Source organism: Cnephaeus nilssonii, assembly GCF_951640355.1.
Source record: "Cnephaeus nilssonii genome assembly, chromosome: 2".
Taxonomy (NCBI): domain Eukaryota; kingdom Metazoa; phylum Chordata; class Mammalia; order Chiroptera; family Vespertilionidae; genus Cnephaeus; species Cnephaeus nilssonii.
Window position 1 is genome coordinate 44,962,965 of NC_137073.1, and position 22,066 is coordinate 44,985,030.

Here is a 22,066-nt window from a genome sequence, read left to right on the forward strand (position 1 = left end):
GGTGGTTGTCAGGGCAAAGTGGAAATAAAAAAAGAGAAAAAATAATCAGGATTCCCCCAAAATTGTGGACCACAGGGGCCCATTTTCCCAGGCCCCCGCCAGAAACCAGTTTTCCGTGGCATTTTAGGAGCTTAATCCCTGTCCTGGTTGCAGCTTCATGGTAGGAGCAGGGCCAGGAGAGGAGAAGAGGGAATGTTCCCGGGCAGTGCCCCAGTCTGGCTCTGGACAGCCCTTTGTTCAGTCTTCTCTGTGTCATTCCAGTCCTGCCGTGATCAGGAAGGAAAACCAATCAGCTCACCTCTATGCTGCTCATTTGTCAGGTTCTATATATTTTTACTGAATTCAGAGAGGAAGGGAGAGGGAGAGATTGAAACATCAATGATGAGAGAGAATCATGGATCGGCTACCTCCTGCACGTCCCACACTGGGGATCGAGCCCGCAACCTGGGCATGCGCCCCTGATCAGAATGGAATCGGGGACCCCCCCCCCCCGCCCCCCAGCCCACAGGTCTACGCTCTATCTGCTAAGCCCAACCAGCTAGGGCATTCGTCAGGTTCTGACTTCCTGCCCAGTCTGCCTGTGGCTGCTTCCTTTCCAGAGTCCGCAGTTTCCAGCCTTTTCTATTCTGTCCCCAGGTCGTGGTGATCATCAGTGAGGGGACGGCTGGCTGTGGACCTGCTCCACCTTGGTGGCTCCAGAATGATGTGTTATGTTTTTTGTTTTTTAAGAAGAAAGGGAAGGAAGAAAGTGAGCCTGGACAGCAAGTAGACTTTCTTCAGAAATAAATGAACAGTGTCTTTTCTCATAGACCTTTGAAGTGCTCTGTTGGTTGGTATGAGGTACTTTTTGTTTTTCTCTCTGGGTATTCTTCCTGAAAAAGGTGGGCGGAGTTGGCGGCACAGATACGGGAACAGAAGGTGAGTGTGCAGTCTCGGGTTTCCAGAGGCATGGTGTTCACACTGTTCTGCATTTGTGAGCCTCTCTCGCCCTGTGGCTCAGGATTGGCAGTAGGTGGGACCAGCCGTGCATAGCTCCTCCTCTGCCTTCCTGATATGTCTGTTGGTCCTGCGGGCCATTGTTCTGTGCTCATTGTCAGCTGAATGTGGAGGGTCAACAGGCCTCCGGGGCACTTAGTGAAGCCACCTGTCTGAAAGCCCAGGGTCCCTGAGTCACTGTGTGGAGAGGAAGAGCCACAGTGGTTCCCAGGCCCACAACATGGAACACAAATAGATTTCACTGGGTTCAGACATTGCCAAGTCCATTATGACAGCTTGACATTATTACCTTAACAGACACAGTCTTTGATGGACAATTAGAATCTTCCGGGCTTAACCTCTGAGTAAATGTTGGACTTTTGATGAGTCACTTTTCGTCTCTCATCTTGGTTTCACCTCCTGCAGAATAGAGCTATCTCTGGAAGAAGAGAGCATGTAGAGATAAGGTACAATTATCACCAAATTTTGAGCACCATTATGCCAAGTGCACAGAGAAAAATTATTAATCATCCCTTACTTTTGACAGAACGTAAGCATCATTTCTACAGTTGTGATCTGCAGATCATTTAAAAGTATAGCCTCCCTACAATGGTGCCACCTTCCCTCTGATCATCACATGTCCTTGAGTTGTGTCAGATATAATATTGCTATCTCAGCCATTTTCTTTATTTCCATTTGCATAAAATATCTTTTTTTTTATCCCTTTCCTTTTAGTCTGAATCTATTATTTTGATGTGGGTTTCTTGTAGACAGCATACATATCAGTCTTATTTCCTTATCCATTCAGCTACCCTATGTCTTTTGATTGGAGCATTTAAAGTGATTATTGATAGGTTAGTATTTATTGCCATTTTATTCTTTTAACTGTGTTTGTGTTGTTTTTTCTTCTTCTTCAAGAAGATCCTTTAACAGGCACTGTATTACTGATTTGGTGGTGACAAATATTTTTAGTCTTTTATTGACTGGAAAGCTTTTTTTTTTTTTCAATTTTAAATGATGGTCTTGCTGGGTAGAGTAGTGTTGGTTTTAGTTTATTGCTTTTTATCACTTTGAATAATTCTACACCCTTCTCTCCTGAAATGTTTCTGTTGAGAAATCAGCTATTTGACTTATAGGTGCTCCCTTGTAGGTAACTCTCTCTTGCTAATTTTAAGATTCTTTGTTTTTAACCTTTGTCATTTTAATTATGACGTGTCTTGGTGTGGGCCTCTTTGAGTCCATCTGCTTTGGGACACTCTGTGCTTCCCAGACTGGTGTGTCTTTTTCCTTCACCAGGTTAGGGAAATTTTCAATTATTTCTTCAAATAGGTTCTCAATTCCTTGCTCTATTTGTTCTTCTTCTGTTACCTCTATGATGTGGATGTTGTTATGCTTCATGTTCCAAAGGCCCCTTAAACTATCCTCATTTTTTAATTTTTTTTTCTGTACTGAATGAGTGTTTTCTGCTACTCTGTCTTTGAAATTGCTTATTTGATCCTCTGCTTAATCCAATCAACAGTTTATTCCTTCTAGAGTATTCTTCATTTCAGATATTTTATTGTTAATTTCTGATTGGTTCTTTTTTATAGTTTCTATCCTTTTTCATGCCATTTCTTTGTTTACGTTCTCACTGATTTCATCCATTTTTTTTCTAAGTTCCTTGAGCATCCATATATCCACTGCTTTAATCTCTACATCTGGCAGATTGCTTGCCTCTTCTTTATTTAACTTTTTTTTTTCTGGTGATTTCTTCTGTTCTTTCATTTGGAGCATGTTTCTTTGTCTTCCCATTGTGGCCGTTTCTTTGTTTTTATTTATTAGGTAGATCTGCTTTGGTTCCCACTCTTGATAAGGTGGCCACCATCTTAGATCTTTAACAATGTCTTTCCTTTTAAAAAGGAATAATATTGTATTGGTGGACCCACCTTGTGTTTATCCATTCATCCATCACTGGAATACCTGAGTTGCTTCAATGTTTAGCTGTTGTGAATAACACTGATGTGAACATGGGTGTGCATATATCTCTTCAAGACCCTGCCTTCAGTTCTTTGAGTAAATATCCAGAAATGGGATTGCTGGATCACATGGTAGTTCTGTGTTTTTATTGTGTTTTTTTTTCTTGAGGAACCTGCTTTCCATAGCAGTTGCACCTGTTCACATTTCTAACTCCAGGGTACAATAATCTGTATATTGCATTGTATGCCCACTACCTGGCTTTCATTGTAAGAGTGGAATTAAATGGTTGAAACAGACCACATCTTTAGACTTAAGGTACATGAAACCCATAGTCTGAGATCAGCCATGTGAGCTCAAGGACTCTACAGTGAGTCCGTGGGTTCTCAGAGGCCTGGGAGCTGCTTCCTGCTGTGGGCAATTCATGGGTCTTCTCAAATGGGGCAGAGGAGCAAAAGCATGGTCATGCAGCTGCCATCCTGTCACTGTGTCATGAAAGTTTAGTCCCTTTGTGTGTGGCTGACCCTAGCAGATGCCTCCCTCCATTTCTTTCCTAATAGAACTGTAGTTCTATTCAGATGTTCCATCAGATATATGTTCATTGGCTTCCCAGGAAGCACTTCCCTCAGCCTTTTTCCCCTAAGGCATGGTGATCCAGGCTGGCTGGGGTGCAGGGGAGGGCAGAGGGCAGATAAAGAGCCCTCGGGTGGGTTGAAAATGCTATTAGATCCATTAAGGCTTTTAGGCATGAGAAGGACATGATCTGATACACACACACACACACACACACACACACACACATATATATATATATATATATATATATATATATATATATATATATATTTATATTTGTTTTTTCACAGTCCTGGAGATTGAGAAGTCCAGGATAAAAGCACTGGCAGATCCAGTGTCTGGTGAAGGTCTGCTTTCTACTTGTAGACAGCTGTCTTCCTGCTGTAACATTACATGGGAATTTACATTTTTTATTTTTATTTATTTATTATTATTTTTAATAATGTTTTTTGTTTTATTTTTAAATATATTTTATTGATTTTTTACAGAGAGGAAGAGAGAGGGATAGAGAGTTAGAAACATCGATGAGAGGGAAACATCGATCAGCTGCTTCCTGCACACCCTCTATTGGGGATGTGCCTGCAACCAAGGTACATGCCCTTGACCGGAATCGAACCTGGGACCCTTCAGTCCACAGGTTGACGCTCTATCCACTGAGCCAAACTGGTTTCGGCAAGGGAATTTACATTTTTTAAAGATGACTCTGCAATTTTACATTGGATATGATATTTGAGATGTGTATTTTTCTTTTTCTTAAATTTATTGGGGTGGCATTGGTTAATATAGGTTTCAAGTGTAAATTTCTATGATATATAATTTGTATATTTTATTGTGTGCCTACCACCCAAAGTCAAATAATCTTTCTGTTATTATATATTTGGCTCCTTTATCCTTTACTACCATCCATGCCCCTTCCCACAGGTAACCATCATACTGTTTTCTGTGTCTATGAGTTTCAATTTTATATCCCACACATGAGTGAAATCATGTGATTCTTAAGCTTTTTTATGACTGACTTATTTCTCTTAGCATAATAGTCTCATGTTGTTGCATGTTGCCTTATTTCATCTTTTCTTGTGGCTTGAGATGGGTCTTGAAAGCACAGGTAGGATTTAGACAGATGAAGAGGGTGAGGAACGTGCTTCAGGTACAGAGAGTGGGCACGCAGCCTGAAGGCAGGAGAGATGAAGACCCTAGCACACACCCTGCAGAGGCCTGGCGGGGAGGAGAGGTGGGGACATGGCAGAGGAGCAGAAGACCCTCTATGGAAGGGGCAAGGCAGAGGGGAAAAGGGACCATCCATGGTGGGAGCAGGGCAGGGGGAGAGAGGACCCTGTCCCTTCCATGGAGGATCCCATATCCCCTACCCTGCCTTTTCCATGGAGGATCCTGTGTTCCCTGCCCTTCCTTCTCCATGGAGGGTCTCCTGTCTTTCCTGGAGGAAGGAGAGATAAAGACTGGAGACGCGAGCACAGGCCTCCCAGAAGCCTATGAATGAGGGGACAGGGCAGAGAAATAGAAGGCCCTACATGGAGGGGGCAAGGCAGGGGGACAGGGAACCCTCCATGGAGAGGCAGGGTACTGAAACAAGGGACCCTTGCCTGGAACAATAGTGTTGTTAATTTGCCATTTGCTTGGAATGTTGTTGTTGTTGTTTTTTTAAATATATTTTTATTGATTTTAGAGAGGAAGGGAGAGGGGAGAGAGAGATAGAAACATCATAGATGAAAGAGAATCATTGATGGGCTGCCTTCTGCATGCCCCCTATTGGGGATCGAGCTGGCAACCCTGGGCATGTGCCCTTGGCCGGAATAGAACCTGGGACCCTTCAGTCCACAGGCTGATGCTCTATCCACTGAGCCAAACCAGCCAGGGCAGAATGTTGTTTTTTAATTTGTCTTACTAAGAGATATTATCCTGTATGCTATTGGTTTGTGAAACGCCTACTATGAGCCTTTGCTAAATAAATTGCTGGCAAGGACTAATCAATCTCTGAGCATAATTTTGATGCCCAAAACAAAACAAAACATAAATTTATATACTACTTGAGGAAATAAAGCTTTTTCTCCTTCTCAATAGTAATATCTCTCATTGTAGTGTGCGCCTATAGGAATCAGGAATGTAATATCTGTTACTGATCCATCCTCTCCTATATAATAAAAGGCTAATATGCAAATTGACTGAATGGTGGGACAACCAGTCACTATGACATGTACTGACCAGCAGGGGGCAGATGCTCAATGCAGGAGCTGTCCCGTGGTGGTCAGTGCACTCCCACAGGGGGAGTGCTGCTCAGCCAGAAGCCAGGCTTATGGCTGGCAAGCGCAGTGGTGGTGGCAGGAGCCACTCTCGCCTCCGTGGCAGCACTAAGGACCCCTCGGGCGATGTCCAACTGCCGGGATTGGGCCTAGGCTGGCAGTTGGACATCCCCTGAAGGTCCCGGACTGCGAGAGGGTGCTGGCTTGGCTGAGGGACCCCCGCTACCCCCAGTGCACGAATGTTGTGCACTGGGCCTCTAGTGTTATATAAATGCCAAAATTACAGTTGTATTTATGGCCAGTAAATAGAGCCTATAAACATTATTAAATTGTTTTAAAAATAACAGAGAATAGTTATCTGGGAGGCACAAAAAAAGAAATTGCTTTGTTGGAGATTGTTAACCTAAAAATAAAATGTATTTCAAAGTAAGGGGCAACAAGCATTTGTTTGAGATCAAAAAGAATATCTATTCAGGAAGCACTGATTTAGATAGAAGCCCACAAAATGTTCTGATATAGAGAAAAAAGCGATGGGTGTTTATGAGAAAGGGAAGAAGGACAATTACATCAGCAGAGGAAGGCCTTTCTATGAGTACAGAAAAGCTAACATAGTGATACAATTCTAAACAATTTTCAGTCTGTGAGTCATCAGTCTTATAGTCATAACATCTGCTTTCTTATTATCTTTGCAAATACTTCTTTGGAACACAATGTTGTTTCAGGCCCAGTCCAAAGGTGATTTTGCCCTAATTTAACATTCCAAAGATTTGAGGTATAAGTCGTGCAGGGCAGCGACTCTGGAATGGCAGCTCTGGCTCCATTTTAAAGTGGCTCCATCTATTATTATTATTATTTATTTATTTATTTTTTACAAGACTACTTGAAAGATTTTTCTCTTATTTACATTGGCTGCCTGTGGGGCCCGTCAGGTGATTCCAATGTAAACCAGGGTGGAGAAGTACTGTGTCAGATGATCTTTAAGCTCCCTTCCTGCTCCAAAATTAGTTGTTTCTAATAATAGAGTTACATTTTTGTTTCATTCAAATAGTTAAATTTAAACATTTGCCAGTTGTTTGAATTGTAGTTTTATATTTTCATTATTTAACTCTCAGTAAGGATATTCACGTCAAAATGTAAAAATGTCTCCTGTTGCAATACTAATTTGTAAAACAAACAAATCTAAGCAAAGAAGAAACTTTAAAAAATAAGCCTGTGAGCAGAAGTTCAAAATTATGTGTAGATAAGGGACAATAAATTTCCAAGTTAATTAAACCTAGACTTAAGAAAAGATGAAAGCAAAACTGCACAGCCAGGAAATACAAAAATTAGAATAGATCCCTGAGGAAACCCAGGCAGGAAAAATTAAGGACATTTTTATATAGAGTTGGTGTCAGGAAACTTAAGGAAAAAAAAGGCATTGAACCAATGGTATAACAAATGAAGAGATGGTGCAGGTGACCTGGGAGAGAAGCTGGGTGAAAGGCATGAATTATGAAGGAAGGCCCTGCCCTGAGAAAAAGAATCTCATCCTCTTCACTGGAGTTAGAGGGAACAGCAAATGGTCCAGGCCTTAGGGGTTGAGGAAGAGACCATCACATCTTCATCGTCAACTAGGTCATTTAAGAACAATTTATGTCAAAATAACCATTATAGATATACTTAAGGAACATGCAATACATATGAGGCTCCCTGGACTCACTACCAATTTACATTAAAAAAAGATCAGAGCCCTGACTGGTTTGGCTCGGTGGATAGAGCGTCAACCTGTGGACTGAAGGGTCCCAGGTTCGATTCCGGTCAAGGGCATGTACCTTGGTTGCGGGCACATCCCCAGTAGGGGGTGTGCAGGAGGCAGCTGATCGATGTTTCTCTCTCATCGATGTTTCTAACTCTCTATCCCTCTCCCTTCCTCTCTGTAAAATATCAATAAAATATATTTAAAAAAAAAAGATCAGAAATCCCTAGCCAGTTTGGCTCAGTGGATAGAGCGTTGGCCTGTGGACTGAAGGGTCCGAGGTTCGATTCTGGTCAAGGGTAGATGCCTGATTGCAGGCTCAGTCCCCAGTAAGGGACGTGCAGGAGGCAGCCGATCAATGATTCTCTCTCACCATTGATGTTTCTGTCTCTCTCCCTCTTCCTTCCTCTCTGAAATCAATAGGCTCAGAGTAGGTGTTTCACAAACCAATAGCATACAGGATAATATCTCTTACTAAGACAAAATATTTTTTTAAATGTTTAAAAAAAAGATCAGAAATGTATTTTTAAGAAAAGGTAGCCCACGGAAGCCACCTTCCCCTTATATTACTTGACATTTTAGAACATTTTAGGTTTTGATGTCTAGTTGTTAATGTTCCACATTCTTCTTCCAAAAATGAGGTTCACATGGCCATTGTGCAGAACATTTGTAAGATAAAGGAAAACACACTCCCTGAGAGACCTCCAATACCAGCACCTTGAATATAAATATCAATAATATTTTTGGCATATATATTTACATTTTTTAAATATGAAGTTTATATGAATTTGTAACCTTAACTTTAGATGTGCAAAAGTGGAAGGCAAGATTTGGGCCCTCATGATCTGCATGCCCTGGTATTATGTCTATGTCTGCGTTACTTTACACAACAAAAGGGAATTAAGGTTGCAGATGGAATTAGGTTGCTAGGCAGTTAACAAAATAGGGAGATTATGCTGGGTTACTTGGGTGGAAATGGAAGTAGAAAAGGAAGTCAGAGAGATGTGACTATTAGCAAGAGGCAGAAGAGATTGGAATCATGAGAGGGACTCAACCTGCCCCTACTGGCTTTGATGATGTCACATGGGGATCTTGAGCCAGAAGGAGTTTAGAATATGCTACCCCAAATATATGTTGCTCTGGCATATTGACTATTTTGTCTTTAAGGCTCTTGAAAAACAGCAAATATAAGAAAAATACTTAGATTTTCTTTAAAAGCAGGGGATGAAATACCTATATGAAAGATGCCCTCCCTATACCGTAAGAAAAATACATTCTAATCATCAAGGGCAGGAAGTTGAGATAAAGAAAATTCTATATAAACAGACCTTGTTAAAATAATTCTTATCTTCCTTAAGCCTGCCCACATAGCTGAGTCACTTTTTCACAATTGCCTCTCTTTGTTCTAATATAAAAGTGAATTGGTTTACAATTTCTTTGGGTCTTTGTGCCTCATGAAAGGTCCTAAGTCATGAAAAGCTTGTTAAGTAAATGTGTATGCTTTTCTTCTGTTGATTTGTATTATGTCAATTTAAATCTCAAACCCAACCAAAAGGAACCCTAAGAGGTTTAATAAAGATAACTGTTTGCCTTTCCTGCAAGTCAAGGAACGTGGGTGCCCTCACAGTGGTTCTCAACCTTTTTAATGCCATGACCCTTTAATACATTTCCTCATGTTGTGGTGACCCCCAACCATAAAATTAATTTTGTTGCTATTTCATAACTGTAATTTTGCTACTGTTAATGAATCGTAATGTAAATATCTGTGTTTTCCGATGGTCTTAGGCTCTATAGCAGCGGTTCTCAACCTGTGGGTCGCGACCCACAGGTTGAGAACCGCTAGCAGGGTTGCCTAAGACCATCGGAAAACACAGATATTTACATTACGATTCATTAACAGTAGCAAAATTACAGTTATGAAGTAGCAATGAAAATAATTTAGAGTCTAGAAGATGGGAACAGCCCTCTGTTGATAGCCAGCAAGTAAATAACAATCACATTCCTGCACTGACAAATTGGTTGTATCCCTTAAAGGACTTTTGCTCCCCATCTTGGTATCTTGGCATTTTCCAGAGGTTGGGTCACTGATGGTCTTTATTCTTATACCAGGGTCTGTCTCAGACTAGTAACCTCACATAAAGTAGCAACCATCTGGGTGGGTAATACATTTCCCTAGGCTTTTACAGTCAGGCTTCATAAAGCTGGATATTGGGTGAATTTCTTGCTTTCCATACGGGGAAACAACTTTTTTCTCTCTCTCTCCCAATTCGGTTCTTTGATTCTGATCAACCTCTGGGAAAGAGGTTATTCAGAAACAAGGATGGAGCAAGGGAGCACTTATGATCCTATGGTAAAATCCTAGGCAAGAGATGATGGGACTTGAACCAGCGCAGAAGAAGTGATAAATGGTTGCATTTTGAATACTTTCAAGGGTAGAACCAGTGATTTGACATGGGTTGTTAAGTCAAGTATAAGTAGGTTTGTCAGGACTCACCTGCCTTCACACACCTCATAATTGGGAATCCAAAGGAACCATAAATGACTTAAGGGAACATTTCACATCTTGAAACTGGAAATGAGAGTGTAATGTCACACGTGAGCATTTAATTTTAGTAGTTAAAGACTTGGTTCTCCAACCTAAATCTACAGCCAATATTTATTTTTTTGATTCATCTCCTTTTCTACAGTCTTTGGGTTTTGATTATCTTCCAATTCCAGCTGGCATAAGTGCCAGTTCTTTCTCCTATCCTACATCCATCACCGGTGCATGCTTCAGCCTTTTCTTATCCCTCCCTTACAGTCGTAGTCCAAAAGAAATGATGGCTGCTGTTTGCAAGGGAAGAGAATACAAGATAGTCGAAAACAGCCCTCAATTCTATTCACAAACTTGACTTTGCATTACTGAAAACCGAATAGTGAAATAAACACTTTAAGAAATACAATATTGCTCTATTACTGTTAGTGGTAAATCTACTTTATTGGTGGAAGTAACAAAGTATTAATAAATTAAAAGAAGCAGTATCATTTGGGGCAAGTAGAATTTCCGCTTCCATTCTAAGGTGGACTTCATTTTGGCTTTTAAACAACTGCGGGCTCTACTGCTGTTACCCAGGAGGTGTAAAAACTTGGGCAAGGTAGTTTTCTTTCTATGGCTCCTCTCCCTCCCCCCTTCTCTCATCCATAAAATCCCAACCCTCCTATTGCCTCCTGATCTTAGGGGCCTTGGAAAATTTAAAACCTCATTTAACAAATACTTGGTGTCCTCTGTACGCTTGATGCTGGGAGAAATACCAAGTACAAGGTACAGGACACAGGTCCCTGCCTTTCTGGAGTAAGAAATTCGCATGAATCAGGCAAGAGTGCATCCAATTTTCAGTCAGTACATCTCCTGGGTGGGCCTTTAGCTATCACGTGCATCAGCTGCTGCAACTGCTGTGAACACTCACCCAGCAAATTCTTCAAGGGCCATGCTAAGGCGGACAAGGCTGAATTCCATCTAACTTTCACTTTTAGAGAAGTGACATTAAGGACGGTTCACTGGGGTTTGCTACCTGCGGTGTTTCCAGAGGGCATTCCTTTACCTGCTAACCTAACTTCACAGCTCCCCAGGCCACCCCACCCTTCCCAGTCTGGTTCTAGGTGAAAGGTCGCACTGGACATTGACCAATGGGCTCGTTCCTTCTCCGCTGGGGGGAGGGACCATGGGGGCGTAAACTTCGGAGGCCCGCCCCCGGACGTGGCGTGCGTGCGTGGCGGCGCGCGGCGCGAGCCGGGTTCTCTAGCGTGGGGCGCCCCCTGGCGGCAGCGGGGACTCAGTGCGACAGCCGGAGCTGCGTCCCGGCCATGGACCCGCAGAAAGAGGCGCGAACAGCCCGGGACGCGGTCGCGCAGCCGCCGGCCTCGCAGTCCCAGACGCCGAAGGAGGAGGAGCGGCGGGAGAGCGGCGAGGCGCCGGCGGCGGCCCTGGGCGAGGAGGCGGACGCCAGTGCGGACGGGCTGTGGGAGCTGCCGGTGGAGCCGGCTGAGCGGAGGCCCGAGTGCAGCCGGTGCAGGTGACGGGCGGGGGGACGGGGAGGAGTGGGGAGGGCGTGGGGCGGGGCGGGGCGGCCTCCCGGGAGGCTGCGGGGCGCTCCCGGACGAGCGCGGAGCGCTGGCTCAGGCACCGCAGCACTCAGGGTGCGGGCCCGCTGGCTGACCTCGCAATCTGGGTGCCTACTTGTCACTGCTCTTTAGTTCGGTGTTCTGGAGCCTTACTCCCCGCAAGACCCGGAGCGCGTCACGTGATCAGCAGACTTCAGTTCTGCTGTCCAGAAACTTAAAGAGGGATGGGAAAGAAAGGCTTAAGGGCAGTAATACTTGTAATCGTGAACACCTTTATGCATAAGTGACAGTCATCTCACACATAAAAACAAAACAGAATGCATTGGAGGACAGAAACAACCCAAGTGGCTATTAGAGGCGTTAAGCTTATGTTCAGCATTTCTAAATTCCCTCAGAAATATTTATTGAGCACCCGCTGTGTGCCAGGCACCGTGCTAGGTCCTGGGGATGCAGGCATGGATAAAACAGACGTGGTCTCTGACAGTCCAATGACGAGATTATTGACTAAACAAGCAGCAGCACCACCAGCTAACATGATTGAATGCTCACACTGTGCGCAGTTGTTCAGGTGCTTTTCAGGAGTACTCCATTGTGCTGGTACACGGGAGGGTTGTGAGGACTGCTTTCCCTGCTTGTTTGAACTTTTTGCTATTGAGATACACGATTCTCTTTACGTCCTGGAGGTTCTGGATCATTTTCCTTGGTTGCTGAAGGTCTCCATCTATCACCTATCTCACTGTCGCCCTTCACAATTTAACTATTAGATAGTGCCTCTGCTTGCTCACTTAGTCACCAGATGTATACTGTCCTGAACTGGCTCTCACTAAAGTCACCAGTAATATCCATGAGGTGAAATCCAATGGATCCTTTAATGTTCACTTTTTACTAGACTTTTTGGCAGCATTCTGCCGTTGAATACTCACTTTTTTTTTATAATAATGTACCACTTTTTATTTTTTCAAATGGTACAGTCACTTTATTTTTATTTATTTTAAATTCTCACCTGAAGATATTTTTCCATTGATTTTTAGAGAGAGTGGAAGAGAGAATAAAAGACAGAGAGCAATATTGATGTGAGAGAAACACATCGATTGGTTGCCTCCTGCACACACCAGGGCCCAGGCCCAGGAGGAGCCTGCAACCAAGGTACATGCCCTTGACTGGAATAAAAGAACCTGGGACCCTTTAGTTCGCAGGCCAATGAGCCAAACCAACTAGGGCATTACTCACTTCTTGGAACACTTTTTCTGTGGCTTCCCTTTGGTTTATCTGACTTCTCTGCCCTAGTCTTCTTTGCCTGTTCTGCTTTAACTCTAAATGTTGCACTTCAGGTCATGATTCTCAAACACCACACGCTTCCCACAAGTGATGTGACCAGTTTTCATGGATAAGTTATTACCTCTACTCCAATATCTCTAGCTCAGCAATTTTCAACTTTTTTGATCTCATGGCACACATAAACTAATTACTAAAATTCTGCAGCACACCAAAAAAGATTTTATATATTTTGCTCATCTGAAAAAAAAATAGGTATAATTTTGATTCATTCACACAGGGCAGCTATTGTGTTAGCTGTTGTTATTTTTTATTTTATTTTTTAAAATTTTTATTGTTCAGATTATTACAGTTGTTCCTCTTTTTTTCCCCCCATAGCTCCCCTCCACCCGGTTCCCATCCCATGCCCTTACCCCCTCCCCCCACTGTCCTCATCCATAGGTGTATGATTTTTGTCCAGTCTCTTCCCGCACCCCCCATACCCATTTCCCCCCGAGGATTGTCAGTCCACTCCCTTTCTATGCCCCTGATTCTATTATGTTCACCAGATTATTCTGTTCATCAGATTTTTTATTCACTTGATTTTTAGACTCACTTATTGATAGATATGTATTTGTTGTTCATAATTTTTATCTTTACCTTTTTCTTCTTCTTCCTCTTCTTACAGAATACCTTTTAGCATTTCATATAATACTGGTTTGGCGGTGATGAACTCCTTTAGCTTTTTCTTATCTGTGAAGCTCTTTATCTGACCTTCAATTCTGAATGATAGCTTTGCTGGGTAGAGTAATCTTAGTTGTAGGTTCTTGCTATTCATCACTTTGAATATTTCTTGCTACTCCCGTCTGGCCTGCATAGTTTCTGTTGAGAAATCAGCTGACAGTCGTATGGGTGCTCCCTTGTAGGTAACTAACTGTTTTTCTCTTGCTGCTTTTAATATTCTCTCTTTGTCTTTTGCCCTTGGCATTTTAATTATGATGTGTCTTGGTATGGTGCTCTTTGGATTCCTTTTGTTTGGGGTTCTGAGCGCTTCCTGGACTTGTAAGTCTATTTCACCAGGTGGGGAAGTTTTCTGTCATTATTTCTTCAAATAGGTTTTCAGTATCTTGCTCTCTCCCTTTTTCTGGCACCCCCATAATTCTGATGTTGGTAAGCTTGACGTTGTCCCAGAGGCTCCTTACACTATCTTCATATTTTTGGATTCTTTTTTTCTTTTTGCTTTTCCAGTTGGGTGTTTTTGCTTCTTTGTATTTCAAATCTTTGACTTGATTCTTGTGATCCTCTAGTCTGCTGTTGGATCTCTGTATATTATTTTTTATTTCAGTCAGTGTATGTTTAATATCTAGTTGGTCCTTTTTCATATCCTCGAGGATCTCACTAAATTTATCGGCCTTTTCTAGAAAATTCTTGAAAAACCTTATAACCGTGGTTTTGAACTCTATATCCAGTTGTTTGCTTTCCTCCATTTCTTTCATTTGTGACCTGTTTCTTTGCCTCCGCATTTTGGCTGCTTCCCTGAGTTGATAGAGTGGCTTTGTGTGCAAGGTGTTCTATAGGGCTCAGTGGCTCAGCCTCCCCAGCTACCTGAGGTGGACATCTTGGTGCACCCCTTTGTGGGCTGTGTGCACAGTCTTGTTGTAGTTAAGCCTTTATTGTTGTTGGTATCACTGGGAGGAATTGACTTCCAGGCCAACTGGTTGTGAGGATCAGCTGTGTCTATGATGGGAGAACTTCTGTGCTAGAGACACCCTTATGAGGCAAGACTTGCTTCAGTGGGGCTTTGGTGCTCACTGAGTCTGCCCCCTGAGTGTGTCCCTTATGGATCTGAGGAATTGTAATCTGGATGGTCCCACTCTGACCCCTGGGTACACTGGCTCTTGGATCTCCAAGTAGGTGCTAATTTAGCCTCTGCCTCAGGCCACCCAGCAGAAGCTACAGAGAGATCTGCAGATTCCTCTTCTTTTTTTGGGTTTTGGAGGTGCCCAGATGAGGCCCAGCTGTGAAGCAATGCAAGCTGCTGTGGGGCCTTGGGCCTTCTTTTGGATGGTCTGGGTTTCTCTGACTCAGCTGCAGTTTGATAGGTAAGTTTAGATTTCAAAGGACCAGGCCATTCATATGCAAAATCCTCTGCGCACAGCTTGGGTGGGGCTGAGTCTCAGGGCAGAGAAAACAGCAATGGCTTCCCATCAGCCCTGCCCTAAGAGGCCCCCAGGTCTCAGTGTCCCACAGTAATCGCTGCAAGCACCTCTGAGAGAAAGCCACCCTTGAGTTCCACCTGCTTCCAGACAGTCCAGTTTCTCCCCGTATGAGTCTGGGTCCCCAGAGTCTCCCCCGGAACTGGAGTTCAGAGCAGTCGGGAACTTGTGTCTCCCTGCGGAATGAAAAAGCCAGCCGCGTACTCAGTTGCCAGCCCTCTCTGCGCGCGTGTGTCCGTACCTCTGCACTTTACCTCCACAGCTCCTCTGAGTCTCAGTGTGCTTTTCTCTTTCCTTCTAGTTGTAGAATTTCCACTTAGCCAGCCTTCCTGTGGTTCTGGATGATGTCCGTTTTGTCTTTTAGTTGTAGTTTTGAAGTTGTTGTGCGAGGCGGCAAGTTCAGGTGTTTACCTATGCCGCTATCTTGGTTTCTCCTCTGTCCTTCTATAGGACTTTTCTTCTGAGACCCATGATCTACTGTAAGTACTCAGTATGGTCCAGAAGTGAATGTCCAGGCTCCTGTTTCTCATTCAGGGTGGAATCCTTGGGCTTCTCTCAAAACCTAGACCCGTTCCTCTGCACCGAGCGGAGCTGCGGAAAGACGAAAGCTTCAGGGTGGCCGCTGTCTCCTGTACCGTGGCCAGGAGTCCGGCTAGCCCGCAGCCAACTCCTCAGACCGCTGAGATGTCAGCAGCCCTGCCGCACAGCCAAGTGTGGGCTCCGGGCTGTTGTCATTTTTTAAATTTAACATCTCAGGGAAAGGAGCTCAGTGCCCCTGACTAAAGAGTCAGGTATTGCATGTTTTAAAAATTCTTGTGGCACACCGGTTGAAAATTGTTGCTCTAGCCCAGTGGTCGGCAAACGCATTAGTCAACAGAGCCAAATATCAACAGTACAACGATTGAAATTTCTTTTGAGAGCCAAATTTTTTAAACTTAAACTTCTTCTAACGCCACTTCTTCAAAATAGACTTGCCCAGGCCGTGGTATTTTATGGAAGAGCCACACTCAAGGGGCCAAAGAGCCGCATGTGGCTCGCGAGCCGCAGTTTGCCGACCACAGCTCTAGCCCATACCCTTCTCCTGGATACTAGACCTATGCATTCCTTTAACCATTGTTTATTGAGTGCTCTGCTGGTCACTGGTGATACAGTGGAGTCTGTGTCCATATAGAGTGTTCAGTCTGGTATTGGATACGATAATAAACCAGTAAACAAGAAACCAAATATATAATTACAGTTTTGAAAAAAACACCCAGCAATGAAGAAAAAGAATAGGTTGCTATGATAAAAATAGAAGGGGGGATGGTTGTTTCTGTCCTTTAATGCATTTTGTTTTGTTTTTATTTGTGAGATGACTGTCACTTAGGCATAAAGGTGTTAACAATTATAAGTATTACTGCCATTAAGCCTTTCTTTCCCATCACTCTTAAGATTTCTGAGGAGATAGCATTTATATTGAAAGTTGAAAGATGAGAAGGATCCAGCCAGGAGAAAAGCATTCCTAGAAGGAGAATAGGACAGACTGGATGAAGATCTGTACCAATTGAATGCTTAGGGTATCCTACTTTGGTCATTTTGTTCTTTTACCAGGACTGGATTGAAAGACCTCAGAAGAAGGGATCTTGAGTGTAAGGAACTTTTTGTATTTTCTAAGTGTACTATGTATAGTAGAACCTTAATAGACTTTTGAGGAGGATGGATAATTTGTGTCTAGAAGAAGTTTTGAATATAATTTATTTAAACAAGCTGTCTAAGGGTGTTAGGTGATAACACTTAAAAATGCTAAAAGAAAAGTGTTTCAAATATAAATCCAGGGCTAAAGTATCATGTGAGCTTTATTATGTAGTTTTCAGTCTATTTAAAACTGCTAATTATAAGTGCTGTATATACTTTAAAAAAATAGTCTCTGTTAGCAAAGGGTTATAACTTTTCTGATCTGCTTACCCTTTAATAGACTTTACTTTAAAAAAAAACATTTTTTATTGATTTTTAGAGAGAGAGTGAATGAGCGAGCAAGGGAGGGGGGGGGGAGAGAGAGAGAGAAACATCTTTGTGAGAGCAAGACATTGATTTGCTGCATCCTGCTGCTCCCTATCAGGTATCAAGTCTGCAATCCAGGCATGTGCCCTGACTGGGAATCGAACAGGCAACTTTTTGGTGCACGGGATGGCCTACCCCAGTGGTCGGCAAACTGCGGCTCGCGAGCCGCTGTTTGACGCTCTGTTGACTAATGAGTTTGCCGACCACTGTCATATACTACCCATTACCTCTTTGCACACAATATACCACAATTGCCTAATCCTCATAGCTTCCAACTACATGGTAACATTTAGTCTACCAGTGGTCGGCAAACTCATTAGTCAACAGAACGGCAAACCGCGGCTCGTGAGCCACATGTGCCGATCACTGGCCTAACCAACCTAGCCATATCATCCAGGGCAATAGACTTTATTTTTTAAAGAGTACTTTTAGAAATTGAAGTGGAAGGTATGGAGATGTCCCATATAACCCTTGCTCCTACCCACCCATGCATAATTTCCTTCATTATCAGAATTCCCCACCAGAGTGGCACATTTTTACTGTTCATGAACTACATTGACACATCATTATCACTCAAAGTTTATAGTTTACATTAGGTTAATTCTTGGTTTTGTGCATATTTTAAGTTTGGACAATTTTAATAATATATATCCACTATTATAGTATCAATACTATAATAGTGGATATATATTATTAAAATTGTCCAAACTTAAAATATGTCCAAACTTTTCATACCCTAAAAATCCTCTTTGCTCTCCATTTTCATCTTTCATACTCCCTAATCTGATCTGCTTTTGAAAAATAAAAATGACTTGCTGTATTTTAGCTTGTTTTCAGTTACATTTTGTTAATATTTTTGGGTCATGATTCATGCCAATATTTCTGCATTTAGCTTTTTCTAGTAAATTTTTCTACCTTTTAAAAGCTCTTCTCCCTGTTGGTATGCTATACATTTTGTTTGTTTTAATTGTTTAGAATACAGTTCTAGAAATATGAAGACTATTAGGTGTTATCAATACAATATAAACTAATTGATGGCTCTTTATATTTTATTTTATTAGGCTGTTAGGGTTTTATTAGTTTTCTGTGTGAACATTTATGCTTAAAATAGTTTTAAAAACTAAAAATCATTTTTAGATTTGAGTGATCACTAAGTCACAATTTTTTGGCCATATATTTAAAATAGTATTTATTTCTCTAAACAGTAACTAGCCTCCATATATTTGAATGTTTTTGGGTGTCTTTACTGTAGTTGATTTCTTTCATTCCACTGTGATCTAAGAAGATGCCTGATAGGATTTCAATTTTCTTGAACTTGTAGAGACTTGTTTTGTGACCTAACATGTGGTCTATCTTTGTGAATGATCCAGGTGTGCTTGAGAAGAATGTATATTCTGCAGCTTTGGGGTGAAATGTTCTATAAATGTCAATTAAATCCATCTGATCCAGTGTGTCCTTTAGAGTCACTGTTTCCTTGTTAAGTTTTTTTTTGTCTGGAAGATCTATTAAGTGAAGTCAGTGGGGTGTTAAAGTCTCCTACTATATCTGTCTCTCCCTTAAAGTCCTCTAGAAGTTTGTGTTTTTTAAAATATATTTACATGCTTCTATATTGGGTGCATATATGTTTACCAGGGTTATATCCTCTTGTTGGATCGGTCCCTTTAGTATTATGTAGTGACCTTTGTTGTCCCTTGTGATGGCCTTCATTTTGAAGTCTATTTTGTCGGATATGAGTATTGCTACTCCAGGTTTTTTTTCTTTTCCATTTGCATAGAAAATTTTTTTCCATCCCTTCACTTTCATCCAGTGTGTGTCTTTTGTTTTGAGGTGGGTCTCTTGTAGACAGCATATAGTTGGGTCATATTTTTATATCCATTCAGATACCCATGCCTTTTGATTGGAACATTTAATCTGTTTACATTTAGGGTTATTATTGATAGTACTTATTTATAGCCATTTTAATTCTGTATGGCTAGGTTTTTCTCTTTGTTTCTTCTTCTCCTTACAGCAGTCCCTTTAGCATTTCTTGTAATGCTGGCTTGGTGGTGATGTACTCATTTAGCCTTTTTTGTCTGGGAAGCTCTTTATTTGACCATCTGTTCTGAATGATAACCTTGATGGATATTCCTTGTGTACTTCATGCTATGCCAGAAAATCTTCTGGCCTGTAGAGTTTCTGATGAGAAATCCGGTGTCAGATTTATTGGAGCTCCTTTGTAGATAACAGTTTTCTTTTCTCTTGCTGCCTTTAAGATTCTCTCTTTGTCTTTAATTTTTGGCATTTTAATAATGACGTGTCTGGATCTGGGCCTATTTGGGTTCTTCTTGCTTGGGGTTCTCTGTGCCTCCTGGACTTGTGTGACTTTTTCCTTTACCAGGTTAGGGAAGTTTTCTGCCATTATTTCTTCAAACATGTTCTCTATCCCTTTCTCCCTTTCTGGCACACCTGATATTTGAATATTGTTATGTTTCACATTTTCCCACAGTTCCCTCCTGTTTTTTCTTTTTTTTTTTTCTTTTTGATTCTCTGGTTGAGTGATTTTTTTTCAGCCCTGTCTTCTAATTCACTGATTCGATCCTTAGCTTCTGCTAATCTGCTGTGTATTCCTTCCAATGTGTTCTTTATTTGTGCTATTTCATTCTTTATTTCTGTTTTCATATCTTTTCTCATGTTGTTGAGCATCTTTATCATCATTATTCTGAACTCTGAATCAGATAAATTTATTTTATCCATTTATCTCTTCTTCTGGAGAATTCTCTTGTTCTTTCATTTGGGGGTTGTTTCCTAGCCTCCTCATTTTGGCTGCCTGTTTGGGTTTGTGACTATGTATTAGGTAGATCTGCTTTGCCTCTCAATCTCTAGTGCAGGACAGTGTCAAATGCTGCTTCTGACTAATTAGATTAGGCAAAGACTCAAAGTCTCCAGAGACTGACTCTGTCTACAGACTGATAGGATTTTCAAGAGTTTTTTTTTCAACAGGGTGGAACAGTTGCTTCTGTTTGGAGGCTAATTGTTATTCTCAGTCTCTCAATGGGCCTGAGCAACTCCACACCATGAGGCAAGATGTATTCTGATAGGGTGGATCAACTGTCTTCCCCCCAGGCAAGGTTGCCTGTATAGCAAATGTCTGTGTGAGAAAGATGACCTCCACAGCATGAGGGAATGACTCAGCATAGGAAACCGGGGTGTCTGTCTTCTGAGCTCTAACCCCAGAGCCCCCAGTCATGGCTTCTGCTCACACAGCTCCAGTCCACTCTGCCCTCCCTCTGCCAGAGCACAAGGTGGTGGCTCAAGAAGGAATTTTGTGTGTTGGCCCTTGAAGCGGGTGCCTCAATTTTCAACTGTATCTTCCCTGGCAGACAGCAACCCTGCTGCTTTTCACAGCAGATGTTATGTGGGTACCCTTCTCAGTTCTAGTGCTTTCTGCCGCGGGGGTGGCGGGGGGAAGCTTGGGGATTAGACTCCAGAGTTCTCAGTGGCAACCCCCCACAGCTGAGATATCTCTCTGGAACTTCAGTTGTTGTCTGCTGGAGCCCGGCCAGCCCTTTTGTACCTCTGCCGCCGCCCCCCCCCCCCCCCCACCCGCCAATCTCTATGTGGTCTCCACTTTCGGTCCTTGGTTATTAGGGTTCTCTCTAGCAAGTCTTTTGTTGATTATTCAGGAAGTTTTTCTATATTTTAGTTGTAATATCAGTTTGGTCCTGGGAGCATGTCTGTGTAACATCCACTTACTCTGCCACCATTTTAAATCTCTCCCCCAAGGCAGTTTGAAATAAAGATTGTTGAATTGGTATCTAATTAGAATTAGAAAACAAACTGTTTTGGTAAATTTAAAATCAACTAGGTTAGCTCTGGCCAGTGGGGCACAATTGTTTGGAGCATTGTCTCATACACTGGAAGGTCATGGTTTTTAATTCCTGGTTAGGGCACAAAGCCAGGTTTCAAATTCAGGGGCACATATGGAAGGCAAGTGATCACTCTATGTTTCTCTCTCTCCCTCCCCCTTTCTCTCCCTCTCTCTCTAAAGTCAATAAAGAAACTAACATATCCTCAGGTGAGGATTAAAAAATTAAAATCAACTAGGTTATTAATGATAATTTTTAGGGTAAAAACTTAGATAATCTGCAAGTTTAATTTTTTGTGCATTTCAAAAGTATCATATTCCTAAGAGAAAATTATTAAGGTAATGTTCTCTTTTCTGTTAGTATAGAAAATATGTTTACTCTTTGAAGTAGTTCATTAGTAATATATGTGGAAAGCTAACTGATTTACAGATTGCTTTGTAAGCTAATCATATGTTCAAAGTTGAGCAAAGATGATATATGTCAAAAGGGAATTTTTTTTCATAATCTTAATTAAGTCTCCAAAGAGGAGTGACCAATTTTAAAAATCACATTAGAGCTTTCTAAATGTTTGATTTATATTCCCCAAGAAAAATAAGAGTTAGTTATTAACCTCTGATAGAAGTTTTCTTCAAAAACATCAAAGCATATTAATTCTTTAAAGTATATCTGCCCAAAATTAATAATTCATAGTTCTGTTAGTGCTTATGTAGTGAGAAAACATATTCAGAAATAGTATAGTCTAAAAATTGTCATTACTTAAAGAGTTCACAGGTTATAAGTGCTTTTACATCTATATTTTTATTCAGTATTTAAGACAACTTTGTGAATTAAATAGTTATTCCTTTTTATATACTCTCAAGGTCAGATGACTACTAAGAAGTATAGCTGCTTTAGCTTTCATATTTTTATTAGTATACCAAATAATAATGAATTATACGGAAATGAATAGTATGGCTGCTTTTTTCCCCTGTTGCATATAATAAATACTTTGAGGGAAGTGTTTGTCTTATAATCCATCAATTCTTTTAATTTTTCTTTGTCTGTGACTACTTTTAGTTACTTTGGGATGAGCACATTTTTGGGGGTGGTGGTGGGGGAGAAGCAATTTTAATT

General features: G+C 41.6%; 1 protein-coding gene across 3 annotated transcripts in view; it reads left to right on the plus strand.

The window, feature by feature from the left end:
- Nucleotides 1-756: 756 nt before the first annotated feature.
- The window catches only part of DTWD2 (DTW domain containing 2), a 93,033-nt gene continuing 71,723 nt past the window's right edge, over nucleotides 757-22,066 (plus strand). For 2 of the 3 annotated variants that reach the window (XM_079760082.1, XM_079760083.1), the window contains exon 1: nucleotides 11,315-11,549. In XM_079760082.1, coding sequence (XP_079616208.1) covers nucleotides 11,341-11,549 — 209 coding nt within the window. In that variant the 5' untranslated portion in view covers nucleotides 11,315-11,340. Of the gene's footprint in view, nucleotides 841-11,314; nucleotides 11,550-22,066 lie in introns of those variants that run through there. The other variant, XM_079760084.1, reaches the window with a different exon arrangement.